Genomic DNA, 23,618 nt, shown 5'->3' on the forward strand with positions numbered 1-23,618 from the left:
CTCGCAGGGTCTCCTGTTGGGCAGAGGAGAAAATGATCTGGTGACAATCACTGTGTCTGTCTTTTTCCCCACTGATGAGCAAACGCTTCGAGAACAGGGAAGGGTGATCTTCACCCTGAAATCAGCATCTTGCAAAGATGGCACTGCAAGATATTTGCCTAATTAGTGGAAAAAATGTCTACTTCTGGCGCACATCTTCTATTCATTCAACAAGGGTTGGCAGTTATTTTTCAGTAAAATATATACTTGAGGTTGTAGAATTTAATTAGAATGTCTTCTCTGAGGCAATCAGATGTATTCTCAGGCCGGTCAGGATTGAAGAAAAGCACCCTGAGGGGTGCTGGTGGGAGCATCAGGACAGAGCAGTAAAGGCGGAAGTGTTGGAGGCGGAAGAAACTTTTGAGGAGAACATTATGGGAGAGTTTAGAAAAAATAAATGTGACTCTGAACCATGAAGGAGACGAGCATTTCTGGAACTACATATTTTGTTTAATACTTTATCGACTTGCAGCATTGACAGTCTTTCTCGTGTAGCTAAGACATTCTAGTTTGCCCTGCTTCTGCCCTCAATGCCCCCTGCCTCCTTTCTCTCCCTTACTGTGTACACTGCAATAAAAGAAAAGTTAGTGAATAGGTGGACATGAAATAAGAAGGAGTCAGTTCTAAAACTTTTTCAAATGTAACCTGTTTCTGTTTAAGGTTCACAATTGATGATGTAGCACATTAGTTTTACTGAAAAAGCATTTGCAAAAGAAAACATCAGGGAATCTCCATTCCAAAACACATCTTCCCTGAAGACAGGGAAGAAGGGTCTTTAAACACCTGCTTTGGCTACATCCCTTGTGTCTAAAATGTCTAAGCATTCATCTTTTTGTTCGCTTTCTTTTAAACCCGCATTTAAAGGATAGATTCTTAACAGTAGCAAGTTGAAAAGAGAAAAATACAAAGAACAAGATGCCATCACAATGTTCTCCTTTATCCCACTAATGATTGAAGAAACCAAAGCCTATCAAAAAGGCCAGTGAATCCTCAAAGCATCCAAGCCTTCAGATCTATCAGAGGTTGCTATCAATTTATATTTGATTTTGTGGAGGGTATGTGACAGTAAACACATTTGCTACTTTACCCCAAGGCAGAAGTCATCTTACTGCGAACACCCATAGTACTATAGTAGTACTACCAATTAGTGTACACCAAGTACTTTCCTATAACCTATCTAAGTTTGACCTTAAATGTAACTATAAGTCATTTAATAGTAATCTATCTTAGGTATGAAACTTGTCACTAAACAAAAATCACCTACCTGCTAGATAAAACCTAGGTTCTCTGATTCGAGGCTCTTTCCACAAGACCCTTGCCTCTTCCCAATGTTTTCTTTGGTAAATGATACATATATTTCATCAAGCTGAGTCTAGTCCATGTATTTGAGATACTTTCCAATTGTCTGTCTTTGCTGTTTATCATTTTTCAGACAATTGTCCATTACCATGCTTTTCTTGTACTGGAATCAAGGGAAGATGGTAAAAATGTAGAAATCCTAAAACTGTACTACATTATCTCCAGGCTTTAACCGACGTCCCTGAGACAAATCATGTCCTTATTTAGGGACTGGCCTGTCTCTCTGAAGCAGAGTAGATATAATGCAGTTGGAATCCAGGTTATTAGCTTAGCTTCATGAATAATCTAAAGACTGAGGCTAGCACTGGTGGGTCATATACATATGTGTTCTTAAAAAATTATTCATGATGGGCTTGTTTTTTTTTCTCATAAATGTGTTTAAGTTCTTTGTGGATTCTGGATATTAGCCCTTTGTCAGATGGATAGATTGCAAACATTTTCTCCCATTCTGTAGATTGCGTGTTCACTCTGATGCTAGTTTCTTTTGCTGTGCAGAAGTTCTTTAGTTTAATTAGATCCCATTTGTCAATTTTGGCTTTTGTTGCCATTGCTTTTGGTGTTTTAGTCATGAAATCTTTGCCCATGCCTATGTCCTGAATGGTATTGCCTAGGTTTTCTTCTAGAGTGTTTATGGTTTTAGGTCTTACATTTAAGTCTTTAATCCATCTTGAGTTAATTCCTCAAGGATCTAGAACTGGAAGTACCATTTGACCCAGCAATCCCATTACTGGGTATATACCCAAAGGATTAGAAATCATTCTACTATAAAGACACATGCACACATATGTTTATTGCAGCACTATTCACAATAGCAAAGACTTGGAACCAACCCAAATGCCCATCAATGATTTATTGGATAAAGAAAATGTGGCACATATACACCATGGAATACTATTCAGCTATTAAAAAAAAATGAGTTCATGTTCTTTGCAGGGACATGGATAAAGCTGGAAACCATCATTCTCAGCAAACTAACACAGGAACAGAAAACCAAACACCACAAGTTCTCACTAATAAGTGAGAGTTGAACAATGAGAGCACATGGACACAGGGAAGGGAACGTCACATACCAGGGCCTGTCGAGGGGTGAGGGGCTAGGAGAGGGATAGCATTAGGAGAAATAGCTAATGTAGATGATGGGTTGATGGGTGCAGCAAACCACTATGGCACGTGTATACCTATGTAACAAACTTGAATTCTGCGCATGTATCCCAGAATTTAAAGTATAATAAAAAAAGAAAAAAGTTATTATTATGGTTACTCAACAGCTTCTGTTTTTTTCTGACTCCCTTCACAGATTAATAATCCTTGAATATTTTAATGGGAACAGATAACCAGACTTGGGTGAGTGACTTTATTCTCCTCGGCCTGTCCAGTGACTGGGACGCTCAGGTCTCCCTCTTTGTCCTATTCTTGGTCATGTACATGGTGACCATGCTGGGGAACTGTCTCATTGTCCTTCTGATCAGACTGGACAGCCGACTCCACACTCCCATGTATTTCTTTCTCACCAACCTCTCCCTTGTCGATGTCTCCTATGCCACAAGCATAGTCCCTCAGCTGCTGGCACATTTTCTTGCAGAACATAAAGCCATCTCGTTGCAGAGCTGTGCAGCCCAATTATTTTTTTCCCTGGCCTTAGGTGGGATTGAGTTTGTTCTCCTGGCAGTGATGGCCTATGACCGCTATGTGGCTGTGTGTGATCCCCTGCGATACTCGGTCATCATGCATGGAGCGCTGTGTGCTAAGTTGGCCATCACATCCTGGGTCAGTGGATCCATTAACTCTCTCATGCATACCACCATCACCTTTCAGCTGCCCATGTGCACAAACAAGTTTATTGATCATATATTCTGTGAAATTCTAGCTCTGATCAGGCTGGCTTGTGTGGACACCTCCTCCAACGAGGTCACCATCATTGTGTCTAGCATTGTTCTTCTGATGACACCCTTATGTCTGGTTCTTTTGTCCTACATCCGGATCATCTCCACCATCTTAAAGATCCAGTCCAGAGAAGGAAGGAGGAAAGCCTTTCACACGTGTGTCTCTCACCTCACCGTGGTTGCCCTGTGCTATGGCATGGCCATTTTCACTTACATCCATCCCCACTCCAGTCCCTCTGTCCTTCAGGAGAAGTTGATCTCTCTCTTTTATGCCATTTTGACACCAATGCTGAACCCTATGATTTACAGTCTAAGAAATAAAGAGGTGAAGGGGGCCTGGAAGAAACTATTATGGAAATTCTCTGGGTTAACATCAAAGCTGGCAACTTGACTCGTCAAGATGACTTAGAGAAAACAGCTTTGCCTCAGTGTTCTCCACCCAACTTAGATCTGACAGGCATAAACTACGTTGCCCTGGCAACCAGGAAGGAGATGACGTAGCGTGTACTGTGGATGTTATGTAGGAGGCTGAATTGTTGAGTTGGGGAGTGAGATGTGGGGTATTTTTATGTCATAGCAGCATGATAAGTGGAGTATGGCATGGCCCCCTTAGACCTACCACACTTATTTAGTCTCCATTTCTTTGTCTTGATAGTAATTGGAAGAAACTGTACCATATTATTGTACTGTTGGGTTTGTTACATTGTTTGTAATCATGGACCTATTCCTAGATCTTACACTGAATAACTGGTTATTTTTCAATATTTCAGACAGGTTATATTTTTGGTCAAATGCATTTTCACAATTGAAAGTTTGCTCACAATAATATGTGATGTAAGTATTTGTGATTCATGGAGAAACATCAATTAAAGATCTTGTTTCACTCTGATCACAATATAACCAAATGTTGTTTGTACACAATGACAGTGTTGGCCAAGGAAAAGCTGAGCCTCAGTAGCTGCGTGAGCCACGGTGCCTGACCACTTTTCTTAGTTGAAACTCAGGCTGTCTGGATCTAGAGTCTACACTCAGAACCATTGTCTCACGCTGCTTCTAAAAATGTTATTATTACGAACAGTAGGCAAATAGAGATCTTATAGGAGAATCTTTTACGTCCAGGGCTTCCTAAACCACCTACCCTTCAGAGATCTTTTACTTTCTTTGCAAAGGGGAACAGGACGAAGTGAGAAACACCTCCATGCAGCTATGGTGCTCTACAGTTAGTGACTCTTGTTTTCCAAAGAAGACAAATATAGCAGATTAGCTTACTGTAAAGAGTTTACCATTATTTATTTTTTGAAAAATACATTCTTTTTATTTTGAATTCTATTCCTCAAAATAAAAACCTATAACTGCAAAAATTAAAAAAAAATTAAGAGCAAAATCAGCACATAGAGATATGGGAATCGACATTACTTATATTATTGTTAATTTGGACAATATAACTTTGCATTTGAATAGCTTTAATTGCTAAAGTGTATTTTTGTCTGTCATCTCATTTCTTCTGTTTTATTAATTTACTGTAAGAATTGCCATAGCAAAGTACCATAGCGTAGGTGGCTCAAATAACAGAAAGGTATTTTCTCACTGCTCTAAAGGTTAGAAGTCTGCCATACAAGTGTTGGCAAGGTTGATTTCTTGTGAGGGCTTGCTCCTTGCCTTGTAGGTGTCATCCCTCTGTGTGTGTCTGTGTCTTAACCTCCTCCTCTTGTAAGGACACTTCTCGTGCTGGATCAGTGTCTATTCCAATAATCTCATTTTAGCCTAATTACCTCTTTAAAGACCTTATCTGCAAATACAGTCACATTCTGAGGTACTAGGGATTAGGACTTCAACACAAGTATGGGGAGGGGGACACATAATCCAGAAGGTATATTTATACTCAATGAACATTATAGCCTTGTTTCTTTATCCTTTATGTAGTAAGATAGGGAGAGCTGGCATTATCATTCCCATTCCAAATATAAGGAAACCATTATCAGAAGATAACATGAAAGGCTACAAAACATTTAATGCGCTTGGTATTTTATGTACTTGAAAATTACTGATGCTTATTATACAACCAGAAATAGTCTTTAAAATAAATTTTTATCACACTCCAATTTACAGAGAAACAATTTGCTAAGGGCCATCACAAATACTAAATGCCAACTATTATTTAAGTACTATGTAAGTGCATAACTCTCTATGCCCATTCACTAAGTGCTAAGGGCTATCCAAGTACTCTGGCTAGAGATTAAGTGAAAGTCAAATCTGTGATAAATTTAAGAGCCATAAGCAGCCACACAAGGGGAAGGAGACAGTGTGGCTCTCAACAGTCTCTTACACTTTTTTGACATTTCTTAATTTTTAAAATGAGTGGACATGTCCTATACTTCATGCATATGGAAATCAAAAAAGGAGACAGTTACATTTCTTGATTTTTTAAACGAGTGGACATAATCCTATAGTTCATGCATATGGAAATCAAAAAAAGGAGGCAGTCTGTGGAGTGATGACAATTTTGCTTTAAGATAAATTGTCATAAACTTATATAATGTAGATATGAAATAAGTGTAGACATCATCTGGCCTAACTTTCCATTGTCAGTAGAAGACTGAAGATGGGGCTCATATGATATCATAGGCTTCATTCCAACTAGAAAGAAACATCCCTTCCTTTAGAATAAAAGTTCCATGTCAGGGCATATCTATTGCCAAGTAAAACATAGGCTTACCTATATTGCCTGACTTACTACCTCAGAACACCACATTTTGTAACACAATCACATACTTCCACTCCAAAGAATGTAAGACAGAAACAATTCCTTGTAAAAATTCGATAGAACTTACCCATATAACTAGCTTTGTGGGAATACTTTTAATAAGTATTTCATTTCTCTAATGTTTCTGAGAATTTTTCAGGCTATTTTATATTCCATCAGCTTTTAATGAATTACATTTTACTAGGAATTTGTCTATTTTTAAGTTTTTAAATTTACTGACATAAATCTCTTCATAACTTTGGTGATTATCTTTTGAATGTCTACTGAAATAGTGCTTATATCCTTTTTATAACATTATTTGTCGTTTTTCTCTTTCCTTTCTTAAATCAAGTTTAATGGTGCATATTGTACACACAGTGAGATTCACCATTTTAAGTGTATGGTTCTATGAGTTTTTGATGAAAGTTTATGACAACCGCAAACAAAATATGTAATATTCCAAAAGTCATTTTGTGACCCTTTGTGGTAACGCCGTCCTTATTTATTTCCAATTACTTTTGTCACAGGAATGCAAAGTACTCTTCAAAAGTGTTAAGGTATGAAAGTCCAGGAAAGACTAGAATTGTTACAGAAGGAAGGAGACTGAAGAGAAATAACATGTAAATACGATGTGGGATCCTGGATAGCATCTTAAATTTTAAAAAAAGACAAAGACCAAAGAAATGAATGGGAAACTGATGAAATTAGATTAAGCATTGTAATTTAGCTAATAACAAAATAATATCAGTTGCAACAATGCTAGTTTCCTGTTCTTTTATTTGTATTATAGTTATATAAGATGAGAATATTAATGGAAATTTTCTGTGCTATTTTTGAAAATTTTCTGTAATGCTAAAATTACTTCAAAATAAAATCTTTTAAAAAATAAGCCAATGTAATTCACTACATTAAGAGCATACAGATTTTTTAAAGTGCTCATCTCAATAGGTGACAAAAACATTTGACAAAATTCAATGTCTATTAATGATAAAAATTAAATAATCTAGAAATAGAAGGGAATTTCCTAAATACAAAAAAGACATCAACAAAATTCTATTAATTAACATCATTCTTAATGGTGAAAGATTAGATGATTCTCTCCTAGATTGGGAACAATCAAGGACGCTCACTCTCAGCACGCCATTTCAATATTCTAGGTTCTAGTCACTGAAAAAAGGAAAGCAAAAGAAATGAAAGAATAAAGATCAGAAAAGAAAAAAAGTCAACCTATCTTTACTCACAGATGACATAATCATCTACATAGAAAATCTCAAAGAAGCCACAAAAAAGCCCTATCAAAACTAGTAAGGAGCTGGGCACGGTGGCTCAAGCCTGTAATCCCAGCATTTTGAGAGGCTGAAGCAAGCAGATCACCTGAGGTCAGGTGGTTAACCAGCCTGGTTAACATGACAAAACCTTGTCTCTACTAAAAAAAATACAAAAAATTAGCTGGGTGCGGTGGTGGGCGCCTGTAATCCCAGCTACTTGGGAGGCTGAGGCAGGAGAATCGCTTGAACCCAGCAGGTACTCCAGCCTGGGCAACAAGAGCAAAACTCTGTTTCAAAAAAATAAAAAATTAAATTAAAAAAAACCCAATAAGGGATTTAACAATGGCAAAGGATACATGTCAGTAATAAATAATATATTTTATTTTTAGCAATGAGCAAGTAGAAAATAAAATTAGATCAAAGTGTCATGTAAAAGAGCATAAAATCATGAAATAATACTTAAGGGAAAGCTAAATATGTGCAAGATTATACAGTGGAAACCATTTTTAAAATGAGGGACATTAAAGAAGAACTAAACAGATATTTATGTCATATTCAAGGATTGGGAGATTCAATATTTTATTAAGATGGTAATCTCTCCAATTTGATCTGTAAATTCATTGCAATCCTGGTCAAAATCTTATCAGGAGTTTTTCAAAAATTTGACAATGTGATCTTAACATTTATACAAAAAACAAAAAGCTGAGGATGGACAAAATAGTTTTGAAATATAGAACAAACTTGACACACTCACTGATTTTAAAACTTAGTCAATACAGTCAATATACTGCAGTAGTCAATACAGTGAAATATTTCTTCAGAGGTAAACATATGGATTAATGGAATAGACAAGAGTCCAAAACTAGACGAAATTCACCAATTCAGTCCATTGATTTTTGATAAAGATGCCAAGGTAATTCAAAGGAGAAAAGATAATCGTTTCTACCGTGGTGCTTGAAAAATTAGACACCCATAAAAAGAAAGAAAAAGGGAAGGAAGGAAGGAAGGAAGGAAGGAAGGAAGGAAGGAAGGAAGGAAGGAAGGAAGGAAGGAAAGAGGAAGGAAGGAAGGAAGGAAGGAAGGAAAGAGAAAGGAAGGGGGAAAGGGGAGAAAAGGAAAGAAAGGAAAGGAGGAAGGAAGGAAGCAAACAACCAAGAAAGGAAGGAAGGAAGGATTTTTTTTATATATACACTACATAGGAAAACTAACTCTTAGTGGATTAGAAGATTAATGTAAAAGTAAAATCATAAAACTTCTAGAAGAAAGCATGGGAAAAAACTTAGCAATCTGGGGTTAGGCAACGATAAATTGGACTTCTTTAACTTGTAAACTGTACATTTGATAACATTTAAAAACTCAAACCATTTAATAGCAAAAAAACCACAATTTTAAAAATGGGCAAAGAACTTTGATTTTCTTTGTTTTACTGTTTTGTTTTATTAATTTGGCTTTAATCTTTACTTTTTTTTCATTGATTTATGACCTTAATTTTGCTTACGATGCTTTTGTCTGCTGGCTCTGCATTTTTGTAGCACTTGTATAACTAAATAGGTCTTTATTTCTCTTTCATTTTTGAAATATATATTCTCTGGGCATAGAATTCTAGGTTGGCACTTTTTTCATCTTTCAGTTCTTCTGTAAGTCTTATCTGTGTTCCTCTGTATGCAATGTGCCTTTTTTCCTTGTGGCTCCTTTCGTAATTTTTGCTTCATTACTTATTTTCAACATTTTAGGAATATAGCACTTTGTTATGTTTTTATTTTTTTATTTTTTTATGCCACAGGTTTGTTGAGCTACTTAAATGTGCAGGTTCACTGTTATTATCATATTTGAAATTGTGGGGCTTTTAATTGTTGATTATGTTTCCCTCACACCTCATCCCTCCCTTTTCCCTCTAGGACTCACAACTTATTGAAGCACATTCAACTTTTTCACTCTTTTATAACTGTCTGTTTCATTTTGGATAGTTTCTATTGCTATATCAGCAAATTCTCCTATCTTTTCTTTTGCAGTGTCGAATCTGCTGTTACTTCTATCCACTGCCTTTTTTTTTTTTTAATCTTAGATATTGTGTTTTTCATCACCTAGTAGTTTGAATTGGGTGTGTTAATGATGGCAGCAGCAGCCTGTCTGGAGCGGCCACGACCATGACGCCGGCTGCAGTGACTGCAGTGACGGACATGCGGCTGGGGCTGCAGCTCCGTGGAGTTGGCGGGAGCCAGGAACAGGCAGAAGCCCCACCCCCATCCAAGTTGGAGGGGCAGCAACCCCACCCTCAGGAGTGCAGCTGCAGCCACCCAGCAGCGGACCTGGGCATCTCCGCACTCTCAGGGGCCCAGGAAGCCCCCATTCCCCCACAGGATAGAGAGTGCTTGCTCCCACTGCCTGGACTCTCCGCGTTCTCAGTGACTGGTGCCCTCTCCAATTTTGGAGCAAAGCTGTAGCTGAGCCCCGGCTCTGTCACGACCCGGCCAGGTGTGCGTGTCCTCAGGGCAGCGCTGACACACCAGTCCTCTGCCACCTCGGCCTAACATGCATGGGAGGAAGGCCAAGAGGGGGCTAAGGGTGGCTCAGTGTGGGCCTGCAGGCACCCCTCAGCACAAACAGCCTGGGTGCCATGGGCACCGTGGACAGCAGGTTAATGGCAGCAGGAGGCGGACTGGCTCCTGGGCGGAAAAGAATGGGTCCCCAGTGAAACCTCATCTTCAGGCCAGGGACAGCCTGAAACCTGGGGTCCAAGCTGCCAGTTCTGCAGACCAGAATGAGAACTTAGGGTGCTTTTTTCATGCCACCCCATGGCTGCCCATGGACCAATCAGCATGCACTTCCTTACCTCTGAAGCTCATAAAACCCCCCGACTCAGCCAAACTTGAGTAAATGTAGGGATAACCTGCCTGTGGAGAAAAGCTACCCATTGTGGATCTTCTCTCAGCTGAGAACTGAGCAGATGTCGGGGACTACCTGCCTGCAGAGAAGAACTACCCACTGTGGGACAACTTGCCTGTGGAGAGGAGCTACCCACTGTGAGTCTCCTCTGAGCTGTTCTGTTGCTCAGTCAAGCACCTCTTTGCCTGGCTCACCCTCCACTTGTCCGCATACTTCATTCTTCCTCAACACAGGATGAGAACTTGGGACCTGCCGAATGGCAGGACTGGAGGAGCTGTAACACAAACAGGGCTAAAACACATCCTTTTCTCACCATGTTGCGAGCAATGAGAAGGAGGGAAGAGAGGCGAAAAGAGCTGTGGCCCTTCGCGGATCCCAGACCTAGGAGCTCCCCGAGCCAGGGCTGTAACACCTTCTTTGGGGCTCCATGGTTCCTGGAGTCTCCCAGTTTCCAGGTGCCACCGTGTTGCCCAGTGCCAGCTGTGGAAGCTGCTTGCAGTACACCTGCTCTAGCTGCAGCCTGACAGGGAACTGGCACCAATGTCAGCATCTGGAGCTGCCCACCCTGCCGTAGCTGACTTGCCTGGGTGTGCATAGAGGCCAGGCCCAAGCTTGCTCGCTCACACACCCCTCACTGCTCTATGCCTGGCTCACCCTTGGCAGGCATTGGATCCAGGCCAGTAGTGCAAACTGAACTCAGCCTGCCAGTCTGAGCGGGTGGACCAAGACCAGCGAGCCTGAGCAAAACTTGGGCAAAGGTGCCACCGGCCACAGCTGGCAAAGTGACACCCCAAGGATCCTGTGACATTAATATCTTGGGTTTTTTTCTCCTCATTATGTGTAGGCTTTCCTGTACCAACTTAAATGTGAAATTTATTTATAATGGATATTTTAATGTACTTGTCTTCTAATTATATCATCTGTTATTTCTGTATATGTTTTTATTGATTGATTTTTCTCTTTATTGTGGCTTGTTTTGGTTCCCTCTCCTTATGTTGTGTCCTGGGAACTTTTTTTCTGCTACTTTGCATGCCTGGACTTATTTTAATTGGATTGTAAGTATTGTGAGTTTCATGTTTTTTGGTGCCGAGTACTTTTGTTTTCCTTTAAATATTTTTCTCTTTTCTCTGGGAAGCACTTAAACTGCTTGGAATTAGTTTACGTATCGAGTCTTGCTTTTAAGGGGTGTTAGGTTGGGTCCAGCCAAGTGTTAAGTGTAGGGTCAATTTGCACTGTTCCTGAGGCTATGCCTTTCTAAGGATTCTACTCAGTGTCTTGTGTGTTTGAGGTCTTTCTATCCTCACTGGAGAGCACATGAACTATTCTGAGCCTTGTGTTAGCTTTAAAGATTAGTCTTTTTACTTCGGTCTGATGGTTATTTCCTTGGCCTAGGAAGGTTCCTCATATTTATGCAAAGATCAGGTCAGCAAAAGATTGAAGGATAACCATCTTCAGATATTGAAAGTTTTCCCTCATTTTAGCTCTCTTCTTTGTCACTCTTCTCCAAACTGTAAATTTTGTCTTCTCAACTCAGGATGACCATGGGCTCCATTTGAGTTCCCTCTCTTTGTGCTGTGGCCTGGTAACTCTCTCCGGGAAATAAGCAAGGGTACTTATGACTCACCTCATTTATTTTCCTTCTCTGGGATAGTACTGTTTTGCCCTGCCTTTTGTCCAATGTCTGAAAACCTTTGCTTCGTATATTCTGGTCAGTTTTCTAGTTCTGTAGGTCAGATGAATACCATCCCAGCTATTCTATCATGGCCAGAAGGTGAATTCACAATCGCTTCTGATACTGTTTTATTTAATGCAAAGATCGTGCTTAATTGTTTTAATAATTATAATAATTTATCTGTAGATTTTTTTAGGTTATTTATATAGAAAATTATATAATCTGAAAATAAAATAACAATATTACTTTTTTCTCCCCAATCCTGATATTATTATATTTTTTTCCCTGTGTTCTTCTACTGGTTAGGACTATCAGTATAATGTTAAAAAAGATGGGTTGATATAGGTTGGCTCTGTGTCTCCACCCAAATCTCATGTTAAATCATAATCACCAGTGTTGTGGGGGGAATCTCGTGGGAGGTGACTGGATCATGGGGGCAAATTTTCTCCGTGCTGTTCTCATGATAGTGAGTGAGTTCTCATAAGATCTGACTGTCTAAAAGTATGTAGCACTTCCCCCTTTACTCTCTGTATCCTGCTACCATAGGAATGTGTGCTTGCTTCCCCTTCATCCTTCCACCATGATTGTAAGGCCTCCCTAGCAATGCCTCTTGTACAGCCTGTGGAACCGTTAGCCAATTAAACCTCTTTTATTTATAAATTACCCAGTGTCAGATAGTTCTTTATGGCAGTGTAAGAACAAACTAATATATAGGGGTATGACATTTTTATTTTGTTTCTAAGCTTATCTACTTTATGTGCATTTCATCAGTAGTAAGGTCTATATTTTTTAAAATCACAAATATATATTAATTTTAAAATATCTTTCTGTGTCTATTAATATGATCATATGGCTTTTATTCTTTTACTAATAATGTGGCAAATAATCGAGTATTTTCTAATATTAAACTTTTTTGTCTTGAGTTAAACCAAGTTTGTATGATGCATTAAATATTTTTATATATATGATTGTATGGGAGTTGCTATATATTTTTTAAAGTTTTCTATCCATTTTCCCCATTCAGACTGAATTTTTCTTTCTTTCATATTCCCTATCTAGTTTTGGGATCATGGTTATGATAATCTTACACAATTAGGTATGCCATAATCCCTCATTTTTTTCTTTTGAAAATCTTGTGCAAATTTGAAAGCATGTGTTCTTTTAATATTTGATAGAACTCCAAAATAGATCTGTGAAATACATTGCTACATTGTTGCAATCAAATCTTTTTAATAGATCAGCAATTCCTTCTCAAAGAGAAGATCGGGTAGATTTTATTTATTTTTCTAGCACATGTATTTTTTTTCCGAAGTGGATCTGAAGTAATAGCCATGGATTTTTCAAGGTCCTAGCTATTTATCAACTTGTCCCACACTGGGCTAGAGAAGCTCAGAAGAGCGACATATTTTAAAAGCTCTCTCCGTATATATTTGAAGATAATTTTGAAATGATGTTTGCTTTCTTTTATAGTATTAAGAATTTTCTTCTTAAAGGAGGAAATAATTGTCTTCTTTCTGTTACTTGCTAAATTAAATGGTGTTTTCCAAGGATGAGACTACCCCTTATTTGTATTCTCTTTTCTCATATTTAATTGATAAATAAAAATTGTATATATTCAAGAAGTATGACATGATTTGATATATTTATACATTACATAATGATTACCACATCAAATTAATTAACACACCCATCACCACCATGCTGTACCTTAGATACCCAGAACTTGTTCATCTGATAATGGAACGTTTTACCAGCATCTCCCTATTTCCCCATATCCTATCCCCTAGAAACTATGGTTCTATTCTCTACTTCTATGAGTTTAACTTTTTAAGATTCCACATATAAGTGAGATCTTACATTTTGCCTAGATTTTTGCACTTACCATAATGTCCTCCAGGTTTATCTACATTGTAACAAATGACAGGATTTCCTTTTTTATGGCTGAATAATATTCCTATATATAATATATATTCCAATATAAAATATCATCATCCAATATATACTGGAGTGATATAACCAGTTCACATTCCCACAAATATACAAAGATTTCCTTTTCTCCACACAAATTCCCACACACATTCCCACAAATATACAAAGACTTCCTTCTCTCCACACCTTCACCAACACTTATTATCTGTTATCTTTTTAATAATAGTCATCCAAACAGGTGTAAGGTAATATCTTATTGTGTTTTTTGATTTGCATTTCTCTGATGATTGGTGTCACTGAACACCTTTTCATATACTTGTTTGTCATTTTTATGTCTTCACTGGAAAAAGAGCTATTCAAGTTATTTGCCAGTTTTTGAATTGGGTTATTTGTGGGGTTTTTTTGCTATTAAGATGTCTACATTTTTTATATGTTTTGGATACAAACTTCTTATCAGATACATGGTTTGCAACTCTTTTCTCCCATTCCATAGGTGACTTTTTCATCCTGTTGATTGTTCCATCAATCAACATTTGTGTGAAAACATTTAGTTTGAAGAAATCTCACTTCCGTATGTTTCCTTTTGTTGCCTGTGTTTTGGTATCATAATCTATTTGGATTATTTGTTGTCCTCCTTGCATCAAATGATTTTAAACTATTTTCTAGTGAAACTTATAATATATTGCCCAGACTAATCAAAATAGAGGAGATAGAGAGAACTGGAAGAAAAAAACAATGTCAGCAAAAGAAAAAGACACATTATCACAGTTTCTATATAAATTAGAAAATATAAGAAAATATTAACAAATTTAGGCCCATAAATTTGAATGTTTGATGGGACAGAGAAATTTCAAAAAAAAAAAAAAAAAACCTTACCAAAATGGACACATGAAGAAATCGTGTGTCTTATATTTAAGAAATTCGAATCTGTGTTTAAGAATTTTCCTTCAAATAATTATTTTAAATCAAGTGTTTCTTCAAGGAATTCTACCAAATATATAAGATATAAATGACACCAGTCATCCACAAAAGCCATTTCATGTATTCAATATAGAAAGGCTAATTATATTTTCACGTAATTTAAAAGACACTGTTTAAAACAACATTTCAAAACTTCAAATCTGGGAACAAATCTAATGAGAGATCTACAACACATATATATAGATTAAAAATACAGATACAAAATACATGGAAGAATATAACTTTTACATGGATTGGAAGACACAATACCATAAAAATGTCACTTCCCCCCAAATGGATTTTCAGATTCAATGAAAATCAAATTAAAATCTTAGCAAGTTATTGTCCTGGAAATTTTTGAGAACATTTTAGAATCATATTAAAAATTTATATGGCCTGAAGTGTCAAGACGACTTAAAAATTTAGAATCTAGTTGGAGGATTTACACTATGATAAAACAAGATTTATTATAAAACTATAGTAATGAAGAAAATGTAGTATTGGTATAGCAATAAATAAACAGACCAATGGGACAGAAAAAAAGAGCCTAGAGCCTAGAAATAAAAACCTACACAATAAATTGAAATTTGGTTTATGGCAACACATGGGAGTAGTATAGAAGCAATTGTGAATAGACAAAGATGAATTGTGGTAGACAAAGATTTCTCATTCAGGACACAGAACGTTAGAACTATATGAAAAACAATTGATATATAAAACTACATTACAATTAAGAGAATCAATTCATCAGAAGCACAATGAAGAAAGTAAAAAGGCAAGCCACACCATGGAAGAAAATATTTTATGACAGATGACTTACATTCAAAATATATAGCGAGCCAAAATCAATAAGAAAAAGAGAGATAGCCCAGTAGAAAACTGGGCAAAATATTGCATATACATTTCACAAAATGGAATATCCAAATGGCCAATAAATATTTGAAAATAGGTACAACGCTGTTAGTCATTAGGGAAATGTAAAATATAATCACAGTGAGATACTACTATGTACCTATGAGAATGGTTAAAAAGGAAAAAAACTGACAATAACAAGGGTAGAGAAAGGATGAAGCAAAAATAAAAATCCTAATGTGTAGTTGATGGAAATTTAATTTATACAACTGTTTTGGCAAACTGACAATGTTAGCTAATGTTGGGCGTGCATTTAACTTGTGATGTAGCAATTACACTACCAGGCAACTGAAATGGGTACATATGTGGGATGAAAGATGAGTGTGTTGTATGTGTCTATGAATGTCAATAGCAGTATTGTTTTTAATAGCTACAAACTAGAAACAACGCACATATCTAACACAATGGATATATAATTTGAGATGCTTAAAGTATGCAGTAAATTTCTGTGGTATTTGCAGAATATAAGGGTTAAGCACTATATACATAGTTAAATAATTTGACAGATTGAAGTACTTTTTCAGCAGTCAGAATGAGAAAGGTTTCACAAAACAGTTGCATCAGTTGTGAAAAGATATTTGATCATAAATAATGCACAACTTAAGTGTCATGTTAAAGAAGATAATGTTCAAAGGTCATATAGATGATCCATGAATAACTGGACACTTGGGTCAAATATTCCAAATCATGAGTGTATGGACACAACATCATGGGCAAGTTACAGCTTCCTCAAAGTGAAACTTCAACAAAGGCTTAGAAGAATGTCCCCTGGGGAACTGGGACTTTGAATTCTCTTCTCATGTTTTGGGCTCAGGAAACACTACATTCTTATTTGTAAATTCTCTTAAATGTATATGTAAGAGTTTTAGGTGAAGAAGTCACCATATTGAAATTCCTGAATGAAGGAAAAAGAAATGAAGGGGAAAAATGAAAGAAAAAAAAAAAAGAAGAAAAAGAGAAGCCTAATAAACACAGCATAATTGGCCTGCAGAGATTTTCTCTCTGAGGGGAAAGAAAATAACTTCTAAATCCTGCCTCTTGCCCAGCCCTCTCTTCCTGGGGTAGTGCTGACCTCTTGTCATCTCCAGTGCTGTATTGGAACCTTGAGCCGTGAACCCAGGGTTTCCTCCTTAACACACACAGCTGCTTCCTAGATTTTTAAGCCTTATGTGACAATAGGAATGAATTTGGTTGGTGGAATGATAAAAGTCTCATTTTGGCAATTGGTTCCAAGAAACCATAGCTTGAATAGCCAAATTGAGGAGGAAGTTATTTTCAGATACCTCTGAGAAAAGAAGCACCCAGCATAAGGCTTTGACAGCTTTCACAGGAATCGCCAGGCTTAGCTGGTAATGTTTCCTGCATCCCACTGCAGCACACAGCAGCACTAACTCCTGGAAATGTGGACTAGAGGACAGGTTTGTGTTGACTGGCTCATAAATGATGATGGTCATAAGGTAACTTCATCAGAATAACCAAAGCGTATGTTGCTGCCAGCACTGTGGCTATACCTAAGGAAGTTGGGATTGGGAGAGCAACTCAGCCAATCGACATTTTGGGAAAAACTCAAGCTTTCCATGTGGCTTTGTTTTTTGAAAAGAATACTTGTAATTCATCACCATAGGAAGCTTGAATCATAAACTCAGGAAGAAAAGGTGATACAGGAATGCCGTTCGCCTTCACTATTTTTGTCAATTATAACATTGCCACCTTACTTTAGAAAATCTGCTTAACTTTTATTTACATACCACATTTTCAAAAATGTTTTAAGCTTTATTATTTTATTCTTTGTTTTTTTCTTAAGAAATCATTATTTTTACCATTAGCATTATATTCTTATTTCATTAAGGATACATATATTGCCGTCCTCCAATGAATTAGGAAAGATTTGCACTTACGCTCCCTTTAGACAGATCAAGAAATGAGTTAATGAGAGATGAACTGGTAAATGCAAATTCATTGGCAAAGCAGTTCATACACTCCCAGGAAGAGGCCGTAAAAAAAAATAACGAAGATGATGCAGAAATATGACACGCTAACTACAGGTATTTTTATTTTATCTTTAATCAGTACCTTCTTGGGCCTTACTGGCCAAAAATCAGGGATTACTAAAGTTTGTCAAACCTTTAACTAATTTTTTTTTTTTTTAAGAAGTAAAAGGTTTAAAACTCCAAGAGATTAATGTCAGTTGGTTTTTTCAACCAGGTTTCCTTATTTGGTACCTGAGATCCATTAAGGCATCATCAAATGTACCCTTCTCTGTTAGTTTCAACCCTTTGCTGATGAAATTCCTTTATATGAATTGTTTCATAGGTCATAGTAGAACTGACTACTACTCCATTGAATTTTCAAAACTAGTTTATAACATATTGTCTGTTTATGGCCAAGTCACATGGACAGGTCCCAGGCATTGATTTTCCCCTTTGAGATGAGGCATCTCTCTCTTTTTACCTGCAGTACCTGCCAGTTACGCTTTCATAATTTGACTATTTTATTCATTAGGGATTATAAAAGGGTAGGTTTCTTCTTTCTTTGATAGAAATATTATGAAGTGATTTATTAATCTTTTGAAGCTTTAGAGTACATTTTAAAGAATTAAAAAACATTTAGTACTTTTATTGCCTCCTCTCATTGTAACTTACATAAATTATCTCTTGGGATAGGAATGGTTTATGAAGCTTAATTTATTCAAAGGTGAATAAAGGATTATCATATCCAAATGCCCATTGACTTTTTGTCTGCTAGCTTATCCAAGTGCTCTGGACACCCTATTTATCTGCAGTTAATGGCACTACCAGACCACAGATGGAAAGTAGGTAATATTTGGTTGGAGCATCTGGGTCTAAGTTTCATTTTCTTTTGCCACAAGACAGAGTAATTAAAAAATAGAGTATGTGGGAAATTTAGAGTAGGCTTTGGTAAGACCATAAAATGTTTCCAAATCATTTGTGATTTGAATAAGGTGCAAACACAGATTACTAAGAGTTTCAAAGAGCATTTTTGAATACTAGAGCCCTTGAACTTTCCAAAATACTGTTTATCATCAGTATTAGAAAGTGTGGAGATGGTATTGAGCAGGCTAGAGTGTTACCTTTTGGTTCTGTGAGCCACAATAGAAGGAGAACAGTACAGAGATAAGAGAAGACAAAGTTTTCCAAGGGAGTGGAACAGCAAAGTATTTGAGATGAGAACACGAATAAAGGGAATTGAGAGAAAGAGAGTGAGAGATAATCAATACTCATTTCAATGAGTTAATTCCAGTTAATTATTTTCCATCACACTGTAGTCTCCAAATTGTCACTATTCAGGACAATACAAATAGACCCGGAGGGAATATGCAACTAGATGACCATTATCTCTCAGTTAATAGGCTAATACTTCTAGCAAATATGTAAGTTCTTATCATTTATTAGGGAAGATAGTAGGTGCATCACTGACATATAGTTTCTGGACAGTCATTGCCTGCTGTTAACACATACTCTGCTACTTTTCTGCAGGAGGATGAAAATGACATTGGGCATTCTTTCCTCTTACCTTATCATCCAGATAAGAGACTTTTGACAGTTTTTATCACTTAAAAATCTATTTTATGTTTGCTTTCTAAGATGAAGCCCCAAGTTTCTAATTATAAATGGATAAAAATGGGGCAACATAGTTTTGTAGTTAGAGAATTCAGAGATCAAAAAATTTAAAATGTGTTCGTAACTGTTAGGTTACTTTACTATGGATTCTGAGACAGTAAGGAGGGAAAAACGGGTATCCAACAAAGAAGTAAGCAAACTTTATAATTAGCAATTGGATGTAAAAGAAGAGATTCCAGTTTCACAGTTGATCTTTTTAAGTCAAGTGTCCACTCATTTTAATAAAATCTTCCCCACTTAAGGAAGAAGAGGTTTTTTTCCTCAATGAATGCGAACATCTACAGGTTCTATTGTGGCCAGAACATTCAAGGAGATGTATATAATCTGGAAAACAACATCACTTAATATTAGATGGGCTACCTGGTGTAAATGACCTCATAAAGCCTCTGCCACCCTGAAGTTCTGGGACTTACTGATTTATGACTTGGGTTTGGTCCTCAGAGGCTCATGGGTAGAGAAAACCAGACATGGATGTGTGAATTCATTCTGCTCAGATTGTCCAGTGCCTGGGAGACTCAGGTCTTCCTCTTTGTCCTGTTCCTGGCCATGTATCTGGTGACTGTGCTGGGGAACTTCCTCATCCTCCTCCTTATCAGGCTGGACAGCAGGCTCAATACACCCATGTACTTCTTCCTTGGTGTCCTGTCATTTGTGGACATCTGTTATACCAATAGCACTGTCCCACAGATGCTTGTTCACTTTCTTTCAGCCTGGAAGTCCATACCATGCCACAGCTGTGTGCTCCAGCTGTGTGTCTCCTTGGCAATGGGCAGCATGGAGTTCTTCCGGCTGGGGGCCATGGCCTATGACTGCTATGTGGCCGTGTGCCACCCACTGCACTACACGCTCATCATGCATGGAGGGCTGTGCCTGGGGCTGGTGGCCGGCTGCCTGGTGGCTGGCTTCTCAAATTCACTGACGGAAACAATGATCACCTTCCAGCTTCCCCTGTGTCACAGTGTTATTAATTACTTTGGCTGTGAGAACTTAGCAGTGCTATGGCTAGCCTGTGTGGACGTCTCCTTCAACAAGGCCATGGTGGCCATCTCAGGGTTTCTGGTGATCCTGCTTCCCTGTTCACTGGTCCTATTCTCCTATGCTCGCATAGTTGCTACCATTCTTCGCATTCCTTCTGCTCAGGGGCGCCGCAAAGCCTTTGGGATCTGCGCCTCTCACCTCACTGTGGTTTGCATGTGCTTTGGGGCTACAATGTTCCCCTACATGAGACCTGTGGGTGGCTCCTCCGTGGAACAGGAGAAGATGATTGCCCTCTTTTATGCTGTCGTGACTCCAATGCTTAATCCCTTAATCTACAGCCTGAGGAACAACGACGTGCGGAGTGTCTTACAAAGAGTGTTGCAAAAATTTAGTGAAAAAGGATGAAGATTCAATGAATTTCTCCTCCCTTCCAACAGTCCAAAGGAAGACATTACAAAGAAGAAATGATTGCTATGTCCTTTCTCCTAAGATTTTCTGACAAGGTAGACCAAGGGGAGCATGTTTTTGTACACTGGCTCTGGCACTATAGCTCTAAGAATCACAGCCCTGTTAAATATGTGAAAAGAAAGCAAAAGCAAAAAATTCCAATTGTGAAACTGGGGTCCGCTTGGAAATCTAGCCTCCTAGACTTCACACGCCTCCTTTGTTTCAGGAAATATAATGTGGACAGGGCGAAGAGCTTCTGAGTGAGACCAGCCACACTTTGTGTCTTGACCCTACCTCTCACCAACAATGTGGCTTTCAACAATCTCTGACCTCTAGTTCCCTCAGCTATTAAAAGAAGCCATAATACCTAACGTGTGATGATTTTGAAGATTATAGATAATCTTTTTAAAATACCTGGCAGAGTGGCTGGCATAGAGTAGATATTCAACTACTTAAAAAAGATTTTTAGGGTAAATTATAGGCCTAAGTATTATGCAATCCTCTCTCTCCCATATGGTTATTCAAAATGGGCTTTATAAAATTGCTGTGGATATAGTGGCTTGCTGTTCTCTGTCTGCTCCAAGTGATCTTACCCAGACTCGTGGCATCTATCACCTATCTATCCACACATCTATAATGACGTTCTTAATTTTCTTAGTTCCAGGATAGGCAAGATCTTTCTCATGGGCTCCAAACATGTGTGTCCAATTGCTTGCTTAATAACAGTTATGGAAAATGAATCACATTCTTAACATAGCTAAACTGGTACTATTGTGCTTGCTTCCTCTACGGCAAACTGCTCGTCTCTTGCCCCAGTATACCATCACTATATCAATAAAAGGAACACACTCAGAATAATTCTGGATTCCTTCCCTTTACATCTAATTGTCAATGAATTCTGTTAGCTTTATCAACAATTATATATGATTGATCTGCTTTCTCTGTTTCCATCTCTACTTTCTACATTTTATTCTTTACACAATAGCTTAATTTTTAAAATTACTGTTTGTTTTTATGTAAAATAAAATACGGAAGCAGAAAACCACACTAAACACTTGTGTAACTTAGTGAATTACTATTAGCCAACCTGCTTGTCAGCACTGCTCAGATCAAAAATAGAACTACCAGCTACTGCAGAAGCCCCTCCATATGCCCCATCCTAATCACCCAACCCCTTTTCCCAATAGTAACTACTATGCTGATCTTTGTAGTAATCACTTTCTTGCACGTCTTTATGGCTTTAGTGCCCAAACGAACATCCCTAGTCCATCTAGTTTAGTTCTGCACATTTCCACTTCGTGTGTCTTCAAAGTCTCTTCAACCTGTAGGTCCCCCAGGGGTGATATCACATATCGGCAGGTTCCGTGATGCCCACCTGAGCCGCAAAACCAGCAAATTTTTATTAGGAATTCTAAAAGGGGAGGCAGTGTACAAACAGGGAGTAAGTCACAAAGATCACATGCTTCAAAGGGCAATAAAAGATCACAAGGCAAAGGCAAAATTAGAATTTCTGATGAGGGTCCGTGTCCCACTGTGTATGCATTGTCTTGATAAATATCTTAACAGGAAACAGGGTTCGAGAGCAGACAACCAGTCTGACTAGAATTTACCAGGCTGGAATTTCCCAATCCTAGTAAGCCTGAGGGCACTGCAGGAGATCAGGGCATATTTCAGTCCTTATCTCAACCGCATAAGACAGACACTCCCAGAGCAGCCGTCTATAGACCTACCCCCAGGAATGCATTCCTTCCCCAGGGCTATTCCTTGCTGGGAAAATAATTCAGCAATATTTCTCCCACTCACACATCCATCTATAGGTTTTCTGTGAGAAGAAAAATATGACTCTATTCTACCCAACCCCACAAGCAGTCAGACCTTATGGTTATCTTTCCTTGTTCCCTGAAAATTGCTGTTATTCTGTTCTTTTTCAGGGTTCTCTGATTTCACATTGTTCAAACACACATATTTTACAATCAGTTTGTACAATAGTGGTCCTGAGGTGACGTACATTCTCAGTTTACAAAGATAACAGGATTAAGAGATTAAAGTAAAGACAGGCATAAGAAATTATAAGAGTATTGATTGGGGAAGTGATAAATGTCCATGAAGTCTTCACAATTTATGTTCAGAAATTGCAGTAAAGACAGGTGTAAGAAATTATAAAAGTATTAATTTTGGGAACTGATAAATGTCCACGAAATCTTCACAATTTATGTTCTTCTGCCTCGAATCCAGCCAGTCCCTCTGTTTGGGGTCCCTGACTTCCCACAACACTTTTCCAGTGTTCCATTTATTAGACAATAAATTCTTCACTCATTCATTTGTAGTAATTTTAGTGTGTACTAAGTTTACCTATGTCTGGCTCTGTCTTTAAACTCTCTATTCATTCCTGTTTGTTATTTCATCTGCTCTTAACACCATGCAATTCTAGTATTCTATTTTTTAAATTATTTTGGCTTTCAATAAGTCTTCCTACAGGGTGTATAAGACATCAAATAACATGAGCATGCCTATTTTATTTGGTCCTTTTTTCAAAGTTAATCCAGCTATTTATAGAGAGATATATTTCATATAAAATTTTGACTAATTTTAGTCAAAAGTTTCCCAAAAATTTCACCTGAAATTTTAATTGTTTCTAGATTACTTCTGTCTGGAGAACTGATCTTCATAATATTAAATTGTCCAAAACAAAGCATGAAATATTGTTACAGTTATTCAGAAACTCTTTAATGTCCTATTTATAGTTTTAACACTTTCTCCACATTTGTTCAACAAATATTTGTTAAATATTTTTTACATGCTGGACACTTTTCTAGGCAAACAAAAATCTCTGCCCCCATGGAGTTTACATTCAACTTAAGGGAAACAGACAATAAAAAAAAGAAGTAATTAAGATATATG

General features: G+C 37.6%; 2 protein-coding genes across 9 annotated transcripts in view; both read left to right on the top strand.

Annotated features, from left to right (window-relative positions):
* Positions 1-13,490, top strand: part of LOC708012 (olfactory receptor 2F1-like) — a 98,009-nt gene extending 84,519 nt beyond the window's left edge. For 7 of the 8 annotated variants that reach the window (XM_077997622.1, XM_077997621.1, XM_077997620.1 and 4 more), the window contains one exon: positions 2,696-4,116. In XM_077997622.1, coding sequence (XP_077853748.1) covers positions 2,719-3,672 — 954 coding nt within the window. In that variant the 5' untranslated portion in view covers positions 2,696-2,718 and the 3' untranslated portion in view covers positions 3,673-4,116. Of the gene's footprint in view, positions 1-2,695; positions 4,117-9,304 lie in introns of those variants that run through there. The other variant, XR_013415680.1, reaches the window with a different exon arrangement.
* A 5,420-nt stretch (positions 13,491-18,910) lies between these two features.
* Positions 18,911-21,042, top strand: LOC705279 (olfactory receptor 2F1-like). Its single transcript, XM_001093650.4, has one exon. It carries the CDS (start codon positions 19,740-19,742, stop codon positions 20,673-20,675), a length of 936 nt encoding a protein of 311 aa, XP_001093650.4. The 5' UTR covers positions 18,911-19,739; the 3' UTR covers positions 20,676-21,042.
* The last annotated feature ends 2,576 nt before the right edge of the window (positions 21,043-23,618 follow it).

Source organism: Macaca mulatta, chromosome 3, assembly GCF_049350105.2.
Source record: "Macaca mulatta isolate MMU2019108-1 chromosome 3, T2T-MMU8v2.0, whole genome shotgun sequence".
In the NCBI taxonomy this organism is placed as follows: domain Eukaryota; kingdom Metazoa; phylum Chordata; class Mammalia; order Primates; family Cercopithecidae; genus Macaca; species Macaca mulatta.